This window comes from Thermobia domestica, chromosome 12 (assembly GCF_964235325.1).
Source record: "Thermobia domestica chromosome 12, izTheDome1.hap1.1, whole genome shotgun sequence".
Taxonomy (NCBI): Eukaryota; Metazoa; Arthropoda; class Insecta; order Zygentoma; family Lepismatidae; genus Thermobia; species Thermobia domestica.
In genome coordinates this window covers 142,554,863-142,575,644 of record NC_137465.1, presented here as the reverse complement: position 1 = coordinate 142,575,644, position 20,782 = coordinate 142,554,863, and the positions used below count along the sequence as shown (strand labels likewise).

The 20,782-nt window shown below is 35.0% G+C and overlaps 1 protein-coding gene across 4 annotated transcripts in view; it reads left to right on the top strand.

Moving 5' to 3' along the window:
- The first annotated feature begins 2,819 nt into the window (after positions 1-2,819).
- Positions 2,820-20,782, top strand: part of LOC145666699 (Y+L amino acid transporter 2) — a 240,121-nt gene continuing 222,158 nt past the window's right edge. For 2 of the 4 annotated variants that reach the window (XR_014127806.1, XR_014127807.1), the window contains exon 1: positions 2,820-3,465. Coding sequence is in view for 2 of the 4 variants with exons in the window: in XM_081734195.1 (XP_081590321.1) it covers positions 2,982-3,465 (484 nt within the window). In the remaining 2 variants the exon portion in view is untranslated. The remainder of the gene's footprint in view (positions 3,466-20,782) is intronic. The other 2 variants (XM_081734195.1, XM_081734194.1) reach the window with 1 other exon arrangement.

Here is a 20,782-nt window from a genome sequence, read left to right as displayed (position 1 = left end):
CTCATGCGACGATATTTCCTCAAGGTTGATTTTGAGAAAGAAGTCTTTTCTGCTTCTTCCACTACTTCGTCCAAATCTTACATTCACCTTGTGCATGGATGGATTGGGTTTAGATAACGGAGGACGTTCAGGACAATCGCACTCACCCATAGGGCGCTAGGGTCGAAAAGGTTGAGAACCACTACCTTAAATGCTGATTATATAGCCACGAAAAACTCCAAGCCAAGCATGGAGTGCACATTTTCTTGTCTTCAACTAATGAAAGGATGATATCTACCTGTATTTAGAAAGGAGTAGCAAAATTGACGTTTCTTAAGAATTTAACATTAATAGGTATCATTAATAACATTTCGCTTAATATTTTCCTATACTCTGTATAGAATTAGGCCCTTAGAGAATGGACAAGGAAGGGCTAAAAACCCCTGCAACCATCTTTAGCTTCCCATGTTTGTTTTGATAAATATACCTCGTAATTCTTATAGCCTTTTTAGGTTCAAGCAAAAAAAAGTCGATTTCGTTGATGGCTGATTTGACAAATATTATGTTTCCTCAAGAGGGGGCCACACTTTTCTTTTCTAACTTGACCGCTCTGTTATTATGGCGGAATGAGAATATGGGAGGAACGGAAGAACCTCGAGAAAATCCACGGACTCGATGTTGTCCATCGCAAAGTCACATTGCCTGGGATCGAACTAGGAAACCCTCGAGCCAGAGTGACTACTCTGCCGCCGTACCTTTCCCTCCTACCTCCCTGTCTTACTGTTGTATTGAAGAACTAGATTTTAATCAAACTGTCTTCAATTCATGGATAGGCTCTGTCTGGGAAGGATATGAGACAATAGATGTGATCAGAATACGATATTAGAGGTAGTGAATAGGAGAAAATTGTTAATATGTAGTAAAATATCGAATATGATATTTTCCTTCTCTTTATTAGAAATGAAAGGAAAGAGAACAATAGAGAACATGTCGATTGTTTTGTTTGGTATCTCTTTTTTTTTCTATTCTATACAGAAAAATGTAAAGCATTTAGTCAAATTCAAAACTCTCGTACATTTTTTCTAGACTTCAGTTCGTGGAGAAAGCGTGGTCTATCTGCGAATATAGAAATTATGCTAAATTCTCGTATTTGATATATTAATCAATTGAACTGCAATATTGTAAACTTGAGACAGCCACAGGCAACATTTTAAAAATAAATCAGGTGACTTTCGATATAGAAAAACAAGAAACCATTCTGAAGTATTGTTAATTGATTTGCCTGTTTTAGTTCACTCAAGACTAAAGATTTTTAAATGAACTATATTTAGTTGTTCATACTTCTACATATTATTTTGAGTTTCTCTTATACTATTTCGAATCGATAACACGGTGTTATTTAAACTTCATATAACCTTTTTTTTTAGTAAATAAAATTGTGATTTGCCTTTATAAGAGAACGATAAGATATTGCCATTTATTATGCAGCCCTGTGAAGCGTGCACCCAAGTTTTTGTTAGGGGGTTCAAGCTCTTCTGGGGGATCGGATACTACAAGCCACTATGTCCATGTTGAGTTGATTTTAGTTTAGCGTCCCGTTCAGCAGCGAGGCTATATAGCTCCCGCCGGGAATCGAACCCGGGTCTCCCACGCCAAAGGCGCGTACGCTAACCGCTTAGCCACGAGGGAGCTCGACTATGTCCATGTCTATGTAGTATTCAACGGGCATTATTCTGTACCCGAAAAGACGATAAGTAAATGTAAAATACTTCCACCAATATTTTCAGAAAAAAATGATAGAACTATAATATTTTTATAAGAGAAAGAGTAGAGATGAAATGTAAAACCAAATTTTCATGCTGCATCAAACATTTTCCAATTAAACAAGTATAATTTTATTGAGAAAGTGTACAAATGTATGTTAAGTTAGGAAGTTTTGGGTCCGGGCCTGTGGGTACTCCCCTGATCGCGGTAAATAGGTTTAAACAAATGATTTTAGTTATATCATTTGTAAATTTTTAAAAATGGGAGATGTTTAGTGCATTCATTTGATTATACTAAGAATTAAAACAAAATAGTTCTTTTCGATAATAAAATGTCTGAGGGACTTTTAATTATAACTCAATTTTGAATTTTTGAAGTTGAATTTGACAAGCAGTGTACTCATTGATTTTAAATATTCTTTTGGCATCCATTCTGAATATTGACGATTGGCGTAAATAAGAAATTTTGCTGAGGAGCATGGCTCCAGGCTCCTTACTTCTGAGAGCGACCATAGTTTGATCCTGCCGTCTAACGGTAATTTAGGGGCCAACAGTGTTTTTAAGGGGGGGGGACTCTCTTTTCGTGGCTTCCCTCTAGTTACGCCTATGATATTGATATCTGGCAAGTAAACAGGTTCCTGTAAAAGACAAATACATTTCTGAACTCAAAGTTTTTTCGGAGTAAATTAGCTTTTCCGATTTTGGAGCGGGAAACTCGAGTTCGATGCCCGAAGGAAGTATAGTACATGTGATTTACGTTGACGCTCAGTCAGCCAATTCAGAACTAATCACTGTTTTATTTACTGATAACGTCAATATGATGTAAACAAGAGTACAATAAGCAGTTACCCTTGGCGCTAGTGGACACGACTGTATACAAATCTACTTACTAAACGAAGAGTGAAATGAATGATGGATTGCTTTTATAGCTTCCTAATTAAGCTCATTCACTTTTTAGTTCAAACTGTCACAACCGCTCTCTGCGCTTATGCGCCTTACGCACGAGGATACTTGTATTGATTTGCGGAACTGGTGCCATCTGTAGTATGTTAGAATAAACAACTGCAAAGGAGCAGAGAAACAGACGGAAAGGAAGTCTTTTAGTCTATTGACAGCAAGCGCAGAAGCGGTGGTAGAAGACCGTACTGTGATCGCGTGGGGTACACGTACAGCAAGTGCTGCGTGTGTCGGGCTTCTCAGGTGCGCATTTGACACGCCATCAACCAGCGCGAAACAAGCATGGCCAAGGAAAAGGGTAAATACGCGGAGGTTCCTCTCAAGGGAAGCGATGTTAAGAAAGATGACGACGACACGATTTGCCTGAAACCTAAGATGAGTCTTATGAATGGAATCACTGTTATTGTGGGCAGCATCATTGGGTCAGGCATCTTCGTGTCCCCAACTGGGGTGATTAAGGAGACCGGCAGTGTCAACATGGCTTTGGTTGTTTGGATGGCTTCGGGGGTGTTCTCTATGGTTGGTGCTTATTGCTATGCCGAGTTAGGATGTATGATCACTAAAACAGGCGCCGATTATGCCTACATCATGGAGTCATTTGGTCCATTTCTTGCATTTATCAGGCTCTGGATCGAATGTATGATCGTCCGACCGTGCTCGCAAGCTGTTGTTGCTCTGACGTTTAGCCTTTACATCTTGAAACCATTTTTTCCGGAATGTGATCCGCCAGATGAAGCCACAAGACTTCTAGCCGTATGCTGTATATGTAAGTACTATAAACAATTATTCCTATTTTTCACTTATTCTCTTAACTTTAATTTAGAATTTGCATGTATTTTCATTCAATATTTTTAGTGGACACATTCAAATTGTCAATACGTAATAGCACCGCAAATTAAATTTGTATTCACGGGATGATGCAATACCATGTGTCGTTACATTCCGATAGCCATGTGTGTTCTGATGAAAACACACACATTGTTTACATGTTAAACTATAATGCGGTATGTTGGGATTGGGATTTAATGGCTTGGACAATGTTAAGTGTTGTTCTCAAGTAAACACGTGTTCTTCGATCAAAAGTCGAAGATGCCGGCTTGGTGAACTTCTGGTGTATCACACTAGATGGCTCTGCTGTGCGTGTCGGTCGTCTGCTACGTTCAATCAATGCTTAGTTTGTTGCATCACGCGAGATTCTGTCTGGTTCTGCTTGTGTGGTCCATTGAAAAATACAGCAATAGTATGACGTTATTCCATTGAATTATAAAACAAGAGTAAATAAGAAATGATCAACAGTGTTTCAAATGCACTTGCATTGATACAAGTGTTATGAAACAATATCTAGGGAAAACGTAAAAACATTGAATTGTATCCGCAATACACACGGTTTCAGCAAGAGAGATTAATTTTTTAAATGAAAATTTCTTCATAAATGAAATGCAGAATTTCTGCCCTCGACCAATGTTTGCGTGTGATTTACTTTCTGTAATAAATGAACTGAAGTTACTTGAAAAGTATTTTTTTTCAAAGTTTCTCTTTTTACTTACCTTTAAAAAAAAAAAAACTATACATACTTGACGAGAGGATAGTGCTAATTCTTGTTACACGAGGTAACTTCAACCACTTCAAATTACGAATTACTGTATGTAGCTTCTCTTTGCACACGGAATTTACTGATATATATATATATATATATATATATATATATATATATATATATATATATATATATATATATATATATAAATTGAGAGATATCGTTTTTTAGAGAGATAGAAACAAGAATTTTAATAAGTTATGTAGAGTAATATATTATGTGTGGTATAATTAGATATGAATTATGAATATATATTTTTCTTTTTAAAAAAGTCTCAAATTATAAGCAAAGCAGAAGGTCAACGCACTTAAGTTTTTCATACTATTGATTCGTCAATTCGGGAGAAGCATTACGTGAGTCTTTCACTGTAGCCTGTCTATATAGGGAGGGGACAGGTGATTTATATGAGGGGCTGTGTTGCATCATCCACAATCGTGAGATACTATATGCGTGAAAGAAGGAAGCCAAGACTGCCTTTAGAGACGCTCTCCTTATAGAGCTAACAGTGTTATTTATACAGCTTTACCTACTAACTTAACGCATTTTTTTTCTGCGGTAAGAAATTGAAACAGGCGGCTAAGATTACAGGTCGAGTAAGGCCTTGTCTAAGTTACATATAGGGCAAGGCACGTATGATAGAGTACAGGGAAGACTAGCATCTTAGAATGAGGGTAACTTGAAGATTAGAATAACTGACCATTTAAGGTAGAGGTAATAATAAAAACAAATACTGAGAGATACTTATAGGAACGGATACAGAATAAAAATTAGCACAAGAGACATAGCATTTTTTTCTACAACCACAGTCCTCTATTTAAATAAATAAATATTTTTTTTCTAGTAGTACGTAACTGTACAGCATGTTGGCATCCTTCTGAAATATGTTTATGTAAAAAAGCATTCTAAAAGAAATCATTATTTGATGCTCCTAATCAAATTGTATTAAACCCATTTAGAATATATTCTAAAAGATAGACATTGAAATATCTTCTTCGTTAGGAGGTAAATGGAAGCTTACAGATAGCATCTTAGTCTTAGCAAAAATACCCTGTACTTTATAAATACGAAAAGTAGTTTAATTTAGCGAATGAGTTGTGTGATTTCTAAAATCTTTTTGTATTCGTAATACCTTCGTTATTCTAGTACATAAGGAAAGGAACGCAGTAGTTTAGTGAGGCTGAGATCTTCAAGTTTGATTCCACCTTGTGCTCGTTTCTCGACAAGCGGGTAATGTGTGTGTGTGGTTCCGGGTTTATATTCCCAGTAGGGATAATGCCTCTGGTGCAGAATAGCTCCCGTCTCAAGCAATTAATTAAATCCAGCTAACACATTCTGTGAATATCTAACATTCCTGAAATATTTTAAAGCATGTTTTAAAATAATACTTGGTAGTCGGTTTCACAGGATTCTTAATGATCCAAGCTACACTTGATATTCTTTTCCGTTATAAAGAGATCATGAGAGACACGGTGGCCGTACGTTTGTTGCATGGAGTCCCTGGTTAGATCGGCCAAATAAGTTTGTGGTGTACAACATCGTGTTCGTGAATTTTCTCGGGGTACTTCCGTTTCCCTCCACATTCTCATTCCATCAATTCTTCCATCATTCACTTGCCTTAATCATACGTCTCTCTTAGCCTAAAGGGAATAATCGTGAAACGTTAAACTGAAAGATTTCATTTTATAAAGAGATCATTGGTTCGAATCCCGTATCTGGTCATTTTGACTGAATTGTAATTTGTTATTAAAGAGCAATTCGTACCCATATCTGGAAATTTTGTTCGAAGTGTTATCCTCTAAATAGGGTTTGAACAAGATCATCAGAAGAGCGATCATCAACAGAAAAATCATGAGACTAAGAGAAGCCCTGGTTCTGATGGAAATCCAGTAGCGGAATACGCGGACAGCTGATACATGTGTTGCTCCTGGCTGACATACTTTTTTTTTTTTTTTTTTTTTTGTAAATCTCATTTCATGTTTTGTTCTTAAAGCAATTTAATATTTTGAGAAAATAGTTTTAAAAAATAATATTTTCGGTAGTTTTTAGTAAATTTTGTTTCGTCCATGGCGCCATTATTATTATTATTATTATTATTATTATTATTATTATTATTATTATTATTATTATTATTATTATTATTATTATTATTATTACGAGCAAAGCAATTTAATCACGCTTGGGAAATACTCATAAATACATAGAATAAATAATAGTAGTTGAGGAGCCAATGGAGAAAAAAATATGTATAAAGCAGGATCGCAGTGAGGAGGAAAGGTAGTAAGAACAATGACTAGATGATATCCAATTGAAGCTTAACATTCTGTGGCGATAAACCTTCGAATGTCATAAGGTACAGAAATATCTATTATACAATTTTAACTACTTCGAGATATGTGTTGCCCTTCCTGCTGGTTTAGTGGCTAGCGCGTGAGTCTTTGGTGCACAAGGTCTCGGGTTCGATTCCGAATGGGAGAGCACAAAAATTTAATTTCAGTCATTCAAATCGTGGGACATTACACAAAAAAAAATTATTTTATCTCAATCTACGTTTTGTTGAAAATTAACGAGTCGTAGACTCGCAAAAATGCGTAAATAAATAAATAAAATGGAACTTCTGATCAGACTTTAAGAAAAGAAAAATGTTAACAGCAGCTCAAACCGTGATTAATAATCCAGATTCAATGTCATATTGATTCGGATATCAATTACGTACACAAAACGTCTATTTTTACAATTTGAGATGTCCGTTATTACGTATTTGAACTGAAAGACGCAATAACCAAATAAGATAACTGAGTAAATAAATCTAAACAGAGCCCATTTAGCCATTATTAGCATTCATTGAAGTTTTTTTTTTTTTAAATTCTTTTTCCGTATCACTTTTAGTATATATTCCTAATAATCCAGCCTTGGTGTTATCAGAAAGGTCGTTGATATGATTATCTTGACGCCCTAGTGTAAACTGTTTTAATAATCGTATGTCACGGATTTGTCAAGTATAGAGTATCACTATATATATTGAGTAACTGATAGAATATACATAATAGTGCTCACGTGTAACCTATTGGTTAGTGCGCGTGCTTTTGATGAGCATAGTTCGCGATTCGATTCCTGTTGTGGCCACAGAATTTGGTTTTAAAGCTTCGCTAAACTTCTCTCCTCTTTTTTTTCCTATTTTAGTTTAGTGAATAAATTTGAAGGTAGTGAAGAATATTAGAAATGTAGTAAGACGAGTAGTATCCATAAAACGCTATTAAATAAACCAATAGCCGTTCCCAAACCTTTTCTTATAGACAAGATATTTATGACGTCCTAATTATAGCCCCACCCAAATTTATAATGACACCCAAATTTATACAGTACTAGCGTCAATTACACAGAATGCTGGGTTAAAATAAGAAAAAAAAATAGTAACTTGTTCCGTTAGTCAGTCACTTTTACTATTACTGAAGCGCTCTCTGATATCGGTCATTTTCGATCATTATATATATATATATATATATATATATATATATATATATATATATATATATAGGGTGGCCCAAAAGCAATACGCTCAACTCATTGTTTTTTTTTAAATATCATTTCTTATTGTTATCCATCAGGTAGACTTAATTTCTTTATTATTTTTTTCTTAATGTCTTTTTACTTATATCTTAAACTCGGAACAGTCGAAGCAAATAAACCAGGGATGCAAATAACCACTCGCCCGGGGCGAGTGATTCATCGATGCGGGCATGTATTTAATATCATACCCAAAGTAAGTAAATGATTTCTATTGTGGGATGTGGGCTAGTAACTTTTTTTCTTGGGCTAGTAAAATTTTGTTGCTTATTTGCATCCCTGAAATAAACCTTTAAGCTAGAATGTTATACTTGATCAATGCAGTGGTGTATACCTACGTTTGGGCCACCCTGTATATATATCTCATTCTCTCTCAAGTTGCGGGGCTGAATTTGGATTTAAGCGGCATCGGAAGTGTCACTGTTCATTTCAGCGACCCGGAAAACTATGGATTCAACACTGATATTGCTAATTTTCGATCATTTTTAATTATCTCCCCCTCCACCAAGTTGCACCTTTAAAGTGAAATGATGAAAACCATCTCAGGCCCCAACCTCATCTATGTTCAAATTTGATCGAGATCGGTCTGGTGGTTCAAGAGTTATCAAGCCACAAACATAGTAATTTTAATTTATATATACGGTATACTAGCATCAATTACCCGCCTCGCTGGGTTAAATTAAGAAAAAATAGTCAGTCACTTTTTACTATTATTAAAGCGCTTTTTAATATCAGTCATTTTCGATTTGAATTCGACACTGATATTGGTCATTTCGATCATTTTTATATATCTTCCCCTCCTCCTCCCCAAGTTGCGGGGCTGAATTTGGATTTAAGCGGCATCAGAAGTGTCACTGCTCATCTCAGCGACCACAAAAAGTGTGGATTCGACACTAATATCATTCATTTTTGATAATTTTAAATGTCTCCCCTCCCCCACCTTTAAGTTATACCGTCAAAATGATTTTAAAAAAACTTCTCAGGTTTAAACTCCATCTAGGTTGTAAATTTGATCTTTGATGGAGATCGGTCCAGTAGTTCAAGAGCTGTTTTATTTATTTTTTATATCTCCCCTCCTATCCCCTCCCTTAAGTTCTACCGTCAAAGTGAAATGATAAAAAAACATCTCAGGCCCGAATCTCATCTATGTTAAAAATTTGATCGAGATTGATCGTTTGGTTCAAGAGTTATTAGACCCCTAAGTTTTATTTACTTTTTAATTCTTCCCTGCCACTCCCCTAAATTCTATCGTCAAAGTCAATAGATAAATGCCATCCCAGGCCCGAACCTCATCTATGTTGAAAATTTGATCTAGATTCGTTATGTGGTTCAAGAGTGATGGTCCCAAAGTGACAAAAATGAAGTCATTTTCATTTGTTTACATATATATATATATCCTCCTCCCCCTGCCCTACGTTGCACCGTCAAAGTCAGTCACAAAAATTATCCCAGGCCTGAACATCATTTATGTTGAAAATTTGATCGTGATCGGTCGGATGGTTCAAGAGTTATTAAGTTTTATCTATTTTTATAAATGTCTTCCCTCTCTACCCCTAACTTCTGCCGTAAAAGTGATATTATAAAAGCCACCCCAGGTCCGAACCTCATCTATGTTGAAAATTTGATTAAGATCGGTCATGTGGTTAAAGCGTGATGAAGTCACAAAGATGGTCACTTTTATTTTTATTCTTTTTACATATATCTCCCCCTTCCTCCCCTAGGGTGCACCATAAAAGTGAAATAACGAAAACATTCCAGGCCCGAACCTTATCTATGTTGAAAGTTTGATCAAGATAGGTCTGGTGGCTCAAGAGTTATTAAGTTTCATTTATTTTTATAGATTTCTTCCCTCCCCTAAGTTCTACAGTTAAGGTGATATGATAAAAACCACCTCGTATTTGAACCTCATCTATGTTGAAAATTTGGTTATCAGTCGAGTGGTTTAATCGCGATGAAGTCACAAAACAGTCACTTTTATTTTTACTTTTTTTGCCGGGTGCATGTAAGTAAAAGTTTTATCATGATAATTTCAAAGTTTCTTTTTCGTTGTTTTCAGGAATTGCATAATGTAGACAGATCCTCAACACACCTTTTGATGTACTGAAATATTAGTAATGTTGCCAATTCATAGTGTTAATTTATAAAAACTACGATTTTCCTAGTTCCCCCTTAGAGAGGCCTCATCCGATTAGTTATCGGGTGGAAATCAAAAATTCTTTTCTTCTGCTCCATAATTTACAAGGTACTCCAACTAAACGAACTGAAAATTAACGACAAAACATCCATACGTATGAGTGGAGTCAATTTACGTGTTTTGTAATAAAAAAAAAAAAAAAAAAACCTTTGGTTACATCTGACAACACTGTGCGGTTCCTAGTGTACTTCAATCATTGCTTTCTAGTTTAAAGATATGTGCATGAACAAAGCTTCATTTTGGTATAACCATTATTTGTATATCGCTTCAGGTTCAAAAGTTCTACTATCCCAAATTCCGGGTTGCATTGTATATTGGACACCCTATATATATACGAAATATCTAATTCCGTTAGGAGATCAAATTACAGGGTTTTGTGTAAACTATCTGGCTTACTGTTTACATTTTTTTATACTTTTCATTATCCTTACGTCATTCATTAAAATTTAAGAAAGTGCAGAAGAGCATAGCGCGAAGAGCTTTAATTCAAGATCGTAAGGATCCAGGGGCGGCTTTGGGTTTTAAATTTGGGTAGGCATGCTCCCTCGCTTATGGTTACATATACACCTTGGACTGATTAATGACAGTAGGAAAGTACTTTTACAGTAGAAGTTGATGCTATTCGTTAAATAATTATCTGCCATTAATATAAATAGTGAAAAATAATTTATTTTTTATTATATTAATATCTTTTAGTGTTTATATATTTTTCAAAGATTTGGGTACGCCCGAGCCTACCCTGCCTGCTCGCTAAATCCGCCAGTGTAAGGATCTATGAATTATGAGATTACTAATTCAAGTCTTGAAGTCAGGAATAAAGGCGATGGGAGCGATACAAATCACACAAGTAAGAAACATCGTCTGGCCAATCTAGCGCTTACCGCAACGTAAGAAATATAATGTAAAAACTTAGATAATATATAGCAGTTCTCGGGGACATGAGTTCATAAAATTTTTATGATTTAGTGATTTTTCTATTTCTCATGTAAGAGCGCTACAAAGTACAGACTAATTAAGATACGCAGACTAATTAAAAAAAAAAGACAGAGAAAGAAACTACAGTGTCGTCCTGTTATGCCTAATTTCCTATCTACCTCATTTTCGCAAAAAGGGATATTTAGATTTGAGGAAAATTTAATACTAATTATTTTCCCGATAATTGCAGTTGCTTCCAGGACCTTTTGATTTTCTTATATCGTTTCAGCTTCTAGAAATTAAATTAGCAATCATAGACCATTATTTCACTACGAGTATATCTACGCGATATCTGTTCGCTATCTACAACTTCACCGAGGAGATCTTACCTTCTGGTTGCGAGCATGCAGCTAACTGAACAGGAATATAGCTAAACGCATATAACTGCTCTTGCAAAAACGTGGATTGATTCTCTCTCATGACATGAAAAAAATTCTTGCAAAGAGACAAAAATTTGTAATTTTTTAAAAGTGACTTTTGATATTAAGGTAATTCAGTCAACATTTCCTCGTACAGAAGTTGAAATATTAAGAATAATACGAGTAGGCATAATATAAATATAAATTGAAACGGTAGAACCTAACATATTAGGTTGGATATTATATAAGCAATTACGGACAACCATTCTTCTACTGTATGGTTAATTTATCGATCTCTCCGTAGCCTAAATAACAATTATTACTATAGGCACTGTTGTAAGGTGCTATATATAAAAAAAAACTATTCACTTGTGTTATTTAGTGTTTTACCATCGAGAAAAATCATACTTCTCAATGGTGAAAGAATTATCCATCTGAAAGATGTAAACAAATGCTTGTTTGTGATTAGCCAAAATTGGAAATTGTGGAGGAATATCTGGCCTATCACAAGCAACAATTCGTTGACATTCAGTTTACTCACCGAAGTAGCTCTAAACGGCAACAAATACTTGCTTCTGATTGGCCAAAACTAAATGCCAACTAATTCTTCATTGTAATTGACCAACCATTTTTCCATATTGAAACCTAAGTTGCTTATTTCAAATGAGGGAGACATTACAGGCCTCAGATTCAGTTCTTACTAGCTGTCAAAAGCTACGTAAATTCAATTATTTATACTTGTTTTAGAAATATGATTAAGTAGTACTTTTTAAATGCCTTTCCACTAATAAAGTAGAGCCTATATACGAATTTAGCTTCAATTTCATACATAATTTATCTTCTTATTGGTAGAGTCATATATAAGAAAAAGCTTTATTATGCTATAGTTTTTTACTTAATGGTCATAAAATAAATAAAATGAAATAAACCATGACAAAAAATATTACCGAATATGAGTTGGTATACAATAATTATAGTAGCATTTGAAAGAAAGAAAGCAAAGTCTAGATTTTTTATCTTACGCTCATAGCACACTGTAGGTACTGCACCGTAGTGTACGACTTATTAGGACTTTCACTGCAATACCTACGTTACAAAGAATAGTTTTGAAGGCAATTTTCCACGGGAGGTTTATTCTAAAGATAGAACATATGGGAAGTAAAATTTTTTAAACATGATTTGTATGTGTGTATGTATATATTCCCATTTCAGAGAATTTAATTTAAAAGGTTCTGGAATGGTATTTGAAAATTAAGGGAAAATAGGTATTAATAAATTTTCTCAAATTTAAATATCCCTTTTGCGAGAGTTAGGCAGAACGGGAATTCCTGTTTTGCCTAAAGATACGATTAGATAAAAATTGTGTTCCAAAGTGCTAGAGGGTCAGTAAGCAGAACAGCAATTAGGCAGAACAGGAAGGAATCGAAACTCCAATGGCTGAGAAAATCTACACCCATCCCGGATGGCAAATTCAGATTGAAATGAGCGGTGATAAATAATTCATAGAATTAAAATCTGAATAAACCTATGCTTTTAGAGAAAAAGAGCGCAAATCTTTTAGCATCACGTGGCACGATTTAGGATTGAATTCGCAACCCTCACAGACCGCTTACTTTTATTTATTTATTTATTTATAAGTCACTGACAGGTAATCACTTGTGTGTGTAAAAGAAAATATTGCAATTCAAATGCATTGTTGTAAGGCTTACAGGTCATGGACGAGGCCATCAAGATGCTTGTAATATATTCAAATCATATACTCACAAGTCAAGTCACATGTTCATAAGTTGTCGTTTCCATATTGTTCTCGCGTTATTTCGTTTCGCTGCAAATAATAAACACTTGCTGGAAATCTATAATAAATTTACATCTAGGGCGGTAATCTAATGGTTAGTGTTTGCCTCAGAGTTTGGAACTAGAGAAGTCAAGAGGTTAATTAATTTCTGTTCAAGCTGTCCATTTTGTTCAAGATATTCTTCAGTCGTATTAAGTTTTCCAGAGATTCTTAGATTGAACAAGTGTTAGAATGAAGTGAAGTCTAAAGTGGGAGCAGTGTAATTACTTATAGGCTTTCTCATATGTTTACCAACTATGTCATTTTTTAGGTGTAAGAGATCAAAAAATATGGAGAGATTTAAGCATCTCACCATTTTTTTTTTACACTTACTTTACCAGTTCATTATCAGTCATAATCCTTTGTTTTATGTTTCATTTTAGAGCTCCTTCGTGGCTAAGCGGTTAGTTAGCTTTCGCGCCTTTGGCGTGGGGGACTCGGGTTCGATTCCCGGCAGAAGTTCATGTGTATATATTTCAAATGCAAATCAATGCAGGAAATAATCATTTTTTACAGGAGCGAGGTCTCCTGTACTACTTATTTTTAGGGGGGAGGGGCAATAGTAACTTTGGGTGGATTGCTGTATAATATTTCGAACTCCATATGTGTTAGTACTGTAGTAAGTTCATTTGGGCTTATTTGAATTGCCATACGTCACTGGTTCATTTGAGTTTAGCATACGTAGCAGAGTACCTACCATATGGGAAGAGAACTTAAGTCATTTTACTTACGACTTAGTCCGGATGATACAAGAAGAACGGAGATACAACCATACTTCTTCGAACTATTTTGACTGGTATTCTCATGTCTTTCCACACAGACCAATGAATCGAGCGATGAACTAAAGGCTCATTCTCTATGTTCATTGTTGCAAGTTTTGCATAATTGAATGATTTATGTAGGCTAGTTCGTGTACAATTCAAAAAACTTGCGTAAAATAACTAATATTTACGCAATGTTGTTAAGAATCACAGTGCTTTGTTGGGTACCTTGTACACAATAACAGACACACAATCATTGCTGAAAGTGATTGTGTTATTAATAGTTACCTTGTTGCAAGACATCCTGTTTTTCGCAGTCTCTCTTAATGGGGTAGTTGCGATCGTGAACATGAGTAGACGAGAGTGCGCATAACGATGGTTCTACAGAAACAACCTGTATGATGAAGAAAATATAAACTATGTTTTACAAACAAGAGAAAAGCTAAAGTGAATATTTGTATGCTACTGTACAATACATTACTTAGTAGTAATACCATTCAAACATAATCTGTGTAACCAAAATAGCAAACCACCTTAAAATTGACGTTTACTTATGGAACTACCTTGAAATAAACATTTACCTGTAGGAAGAACCTGTAGTTATCGCATATTTTCTGATTACTTTCTCTAGTATGATGTTCACGAACAATGTTACTTAACTCGCACACGCAATCTCTCCTATTACTGCATTTAGTCACTGCGCCATCTCTCCTATTTCATGATTGCGCAAACTTTTGTTTGAATAGGAGAGATTGCGTAAACTTTTGTTTGAATAGGAGAGATTGCGCAACTGCGTAGCTTGGGTGGACTTTTCCAGACTGGCATTAAACTAAGTGCAACGCTAGTTTTGACAATGAGCTAACCCAAATACTCGTCAGTTTTTGATTGACACCAAAACCTTTCCTATGAATTTATATTGAATGTGTAATTATTTAATGTATAATGTTTGTGAAAATGTATACACTCACTTTGCACCATTAAGGCAAAACCTGGATCATATTTTTTAACGAACAGTTTGGAGTGACACATGAATTGTCAACTCAATTTGCGCAGCTGCCAAACCTCCGTATCATTATTACTCGCCAGTTCCTTTTCTTCTTCACTCTCAGGCTTTTACGAAATCTTTTCTACCGCATAATCTCTTCGGGCTTTGCCTTACATATTTGGGTTTACTAGATTCTACTATACCAGAGGCAATCCCCCTTCCCCCCCCCCCTTCGGGGGCTGGCGGCCAGATTCTCTTAAAATGAAAAAAAATCAAATTCTACAAGGAATGTAAAGCTGGGAGTTCGATTTGTGATATGGTGGTTCAATATTCGATCTCTTGACCTTTATCTCAGTTCTAGCAAGACTTGCAGCAATCCTCATATTCGTCGATCGATTTATCACACATGGTGAAACATACACTTCCATGTCCCACCAAAACTAAAATTATGGAGCTAATATTAATAGTCTAGATAAAAATTACATTAAAATTCGCTCCCCTTTTTAAATTTATCTTAGTGCGAGCGGTCGCGGGTTCAGTTTCCTGTGAGGACACTCGGTCGAAAAAGTGCCAAAAGCTTTTTCAGGCCAACTATCTTGAATAATGTTTTCCTGTATTTTTCTCTTCACACCAGGCAAATGCCGACGTGGTACTTAACATAAGTCCCAGGCCGATTTCTTCCTTCCCTTTCCGCGGATAGTGTGCTCGGTAAGGGACGTTATCTCTCAAGCGTGACGGGCTAACATGGCCATAGATCCCGAAAGACCAGAAATCTAAAATTCTTTAAATTTAGCTTAGTCATCATTTCATCCCAATGATCGGAAAAAATGTCCCTTAATTTCGGCATCTTCATTAAGATTTTAAAGGATCTTTCGTAATCGAGAGGCGAATCATGTGACGGTAAGTTGCATTTTTACTATAGACCGCATAGAAGCTATTATAGTTTATTGTGCCTTAAAATGACAGAGCGTTGTATTGAATGAAACACGCCAGTGATAGCTCGTGAGAGTAGTCAAATCTGTAAAAATTAAAGTATGATCCCTACAAGCTAAGAAAACACAGTTTACCTAATATCCTAATACACAATGATCTAATGATTCATGCGTGCGCCTTTGGTGCACGTGGTCCCATGTTCGATTCCCCTGTGGGATAGTATCAAAAATGTTACATAGGTAATGTATTACGGTGATTCGGATACCACCTTAAACTGTAGGTGCACGTCCCATACAGTCTCGGTGCTGAAAAGAGACTATATTTTTTCTCTGACGAATCGCCATATGAACACATCCTTTGTTTCACCAACTGTTTTGTACTTTGCAAGAGCGAATATGATTTATACTGTTACGTCTATTTCAAACCATTTTTACAAAGTACTATCTATTAGGATCTTCTTTCAAATTTTATATTACAGTTAGAAGGATTATTAAAAGATTGTTTGTAGATTCCTATCAGCACAAATGTACTTAGCGGATAGACCTTGAACTTAATACAAAAACTTTAATCAACTTTACTGATAACATACAAGTAGTTCTTATTGAGAAATCAAATAACAAATAGACTTCTTAATTAATATTGTTTATTTTATTAATTTTCAAACAATAACTTACGGGAAAATACTTTTATGTTAGTGTCTTATCTATTGAATCTGTTTTCGGATGATTAGTGCAGGTAATGATTTTCATAGTTTTCGTTAAATTCAATGTAGTTTCGTTACAGGTCCATTGCGTAAAAGGGAAATTGCTCTTCACTATGCTAAGTAGTTTTTAGAACTACTAATTATTGTATAATCACGTGTAAGTTTATATTACATATATATTTCCAGTGTGTAGAGTTTTATCTATAATCTTCCCAGCTTCCGTTGGAGCAAAGTGCGAACCGGAAATTGTGGCTTAGGCATTAGGAAAAGTGGTAATCCCGTATTTGAAAATAAAGGGAAATATCGCTACATTTGAACTAAGATGGAACTGCATAGTACGCTATAGAGTAGCGGAGTCCGTTCGCGAAATTGATAGTAATGAGCCCTGTGTATTATGTGTAATTTCCTGTTAACTATGGGTAATTCCAAAAACAAAAAATGAAAGTGATTACAACTTCCAATTTTGTTAATTTGTATTTCCTATCTCTAGGTATAATGTGTATGGATTACTGAGCTTGATGCTTAAAGACGAACATTAGGAAAGATGGCCTGTTTATACGGTAGTTAATGACATCTTACAAAATAATTTTAAATTAGAGTGGAAGACGGTAGCTCAGTGGTAGAGCGTTCACATCTGGCGCGATGAGTCCGTAAGTTTGTGGTGGTCAGCATCGCGTCCATGGGTTTTCTCCGGATTCTCCGTTTCCTCCCACATTCTCATTTTACTGACTCTTTCATAATTATTTGCTATCTCCGTTACCCTAAAGAGCATAAACGTATAGGGGAATAGTTCTATAAAATTGTTGAATGAAATAAAGGAGAATAGTGAAATAAATAGGAAAGTTCTTTCTTGGTTCACATAAAACCAGAAGTTTCATTTAACATAATTTCGATTTCAGAATTGGAAATACAATTAAAAAAAACACATCGTTCATTGAAAGTGTTTACTTTTTTCAGCTAATTGCGCAAAAGTGCTAACTTAGCTCTGTAGAGCTGGTCGAATAATAAAGCTGGATGCACTTAAGATTATCCCCATCCAGCCATTTTGACTGATGATTTTATTTTCCCCCCAGTTCCATCAGGAAAATGCTGGACTAGCCATATTAATTTCAAAATTTCCTCTCCACTTTACATTGTTAATGTCCTCTTCATGAATACTTGGAATTTCTTCAAACAAATGAAGTGATAAGATTATACTGATCGAGGACTGTCTAGGTTTCTGAATGACGGGTGATCCTGTCAGAAAGCTGAAAATCCTTCTTTGTCCGTGACATTATTAAGTACGTAAGTTTATATTACCAATCCACGTAAGTAAGACCAGAACCCGGAAGCTTGAAGAGTACTGTAAGCATCCAATTTATCAATTGTACTGAAGTGCTACTGAATATTGAAATCGTCTCTACTAACAACTTATAGTTAAATTTTGTTGGCGAAGTTTAATGTCATATTAATGTAACAAAGATGACAAGTGTTATGGCTTAGGCAAGATTGGGTGCATGCCCATACGAACATAGTCATTTCTGGTAAAATTCCTGCTCACCTCTACCCAGTCCATGAGTTTGTAATAGACAACATTGTATCCGTGAGTTTTTATTTTATTCTTCCATTTTCCTACATTCTCATTCCACCAATTTCTTCGCACTCATTCAATGTCATTAATTACTCGTCTCCTTTAGCCTATCAGGGCAAAATCGTACAAAGGAAAATCTGGAATATTTCACTTTTGTTTTTAGTAAGTTTCCTTGTGAGCTAATTTACTTTAAAACAAAAATTAATTCATGTTGACTTCGATATTTACTTTCAGAGTAATCTATCCTGAAATATTAATTTGTTCATGTGAAAAACATTTTTTTTTTCGGGCGTTGAAAGTATAACAGTTAAATGTTAATATCTATAAACTATCAAATTTGCTGTCACTGCCATTTCGATGAATATTATATATATATATATATATATATATATATATATATATATATATATATATATATATATATATATATATATATATATATATAATATATAAAAAAGAAAACCAATTCCCAACATAGTGGACAGTTTTATTTTCTTTACCTGAAAATGGAAGTTGTAAAGCTGAAATTTAAGTATAGGTTTACTTAATGTAGATGTGTGTGAGAGATATTCTCTGTCAGATTTAGTTTTTATTCTCTCATTTTGTTTCTTCCTGGCAGTACTTGTATCAGTTCTATATTCATACTTTTATAGTCTGGAACAGACTTTATAATTCTTCAAGTTACAGGATGCTCTTTTAGAAATTAATTTATATATTGTAATTTCATGTAAAGCAACTTAGGAGGATTGTAGCTTGCGGAAAGGTGAGCGGAAGCAAAGTTTAACTCATTTTCAAATTATCAACTTTACCCTGAAGTTAACTTATAAATTTACCTGCGCTATTTTTAAAAGACAGATTTAGTTGATCCTGCTCTTCGCAGTTGAACTATGTAATTTTAATATGCAATTTACAGTGTTGTAGTATGTCAGCTATTCTAAATGCGAAATGGACACGCAATTTAGCAAAACTTGAGTCAGAAACAACAACAACAACAACAACAACAACAACAACTACAACTACTACTACTACTACTACTACTACTACTACTACTACTACTACTACTACTACTACTAATAATAATAATAATAATAATAATAATAATAATAATAATAATAATGCCATAACACACGCTTCCACTATTACACAATTAGTTTTCCATTATAGCCAATGGTATGAAATGTAAGATTAATTTGGGGGGGGGGCACGGTAGCTCAGTGGTAGAGCGCTTACCTCTGGTGCGTGGTCGTCCCTGGTTCGATCCCCGACCAAGTAAGTTTGTGATGGACAACATTGTGCTTCCGGATTTTCTAGGAGTACTCTAGTTTCCTCCCACCGTCTCATTCACCAGTTCTTCAATCATTCAGTTGCTTGTCTCCCTTAGCCTAACAGGCACATTAAACCAAAAGATTTAATTTCTATGATCAATGTAACTGTGTCGCCTGTTACATACTTTGATGACTTATTTACGAATCCAGGCTAGTTTTCATCACGGAAACAATATAGGTAATCTTAATTTATGCTTATCTTTCAAAATATGATTATTTTCAAGACGTACAACTAATTACAATTGTATAGTGATCTTGACAGGTTCAGCTATAGAATCTCAATGGTTTATCTTTCACCAATTGAGATTTTTATTGACGTAATTTGATTAAACTAAGCATACTACATTTGAGATTTTTGTGTCATATTTTGCCTTGATAGGACTACGTCATTTGTTCATCAACGTCGAGTAGATGTGAATTGAATGTTAAGTGAAATGCGACAGAAGCCTTGACAACTGCAGGTACTGTCACGTGACAATTGTCTCAGTTCTTATCTGTTGTTTGATAGTTCATATGCAAACTGAGCGCTATTTATGCCACAGCAATCACATTGTATTCCGAACTTTTACATTATACATTTCTCAGACGCTGAATAGCATTTAACTTTATAGTGTTGTAAATTTCGAGTGACAGTAAAGAATCGATTGGACATACAGTACGTGTGGGTATCACTTATTGACCTTTCCATCTTTTAAGCATTACCAGAAATAATACAACAACATCTATAGTCAAGAGATCTGCATTACATTCCTACATATAATGAGCAAACTTTGTAACTGCAAACAAATTTTGCTACTCAAAGACACATGAATGAAGTTCGGAGCTATTTATTGACCAACTAGGACAAAAAGGCATATTTTCCCCTCTTCCCACTTCGACTATCATGATTTGGTACCGGATTTCGCCTATTAGTCAAAATGTTGTTGGATAGCAATGCATCCCAGAAACGAATTTATTGAGAGGACTCTCTCTTCCCACTTTGACCTTCCTTCGTTCTTTTTTTTTTTTTAATATATAGTTTTTGTATTTAATCTAGTTACATATAAACTTACTATTTAAAAAAAATCGGTGAATGCAGCACGAGAACTTTCACTTTTAAATTCTAGACCAGACTTGAAGCACGGCAAGTCTTGTCTAATTTTCGAGATGAGTCGATAAATTTGTAGTCTCGAGGCAACATCGCCTGCTACCAATTACTTTATCTCAAATCTATTCCTCAGATAATGTGTCTGAGAAAGGCTGTTAAAGCCGAAACTGTAATGCAAATGTGTAATCTTAAAATA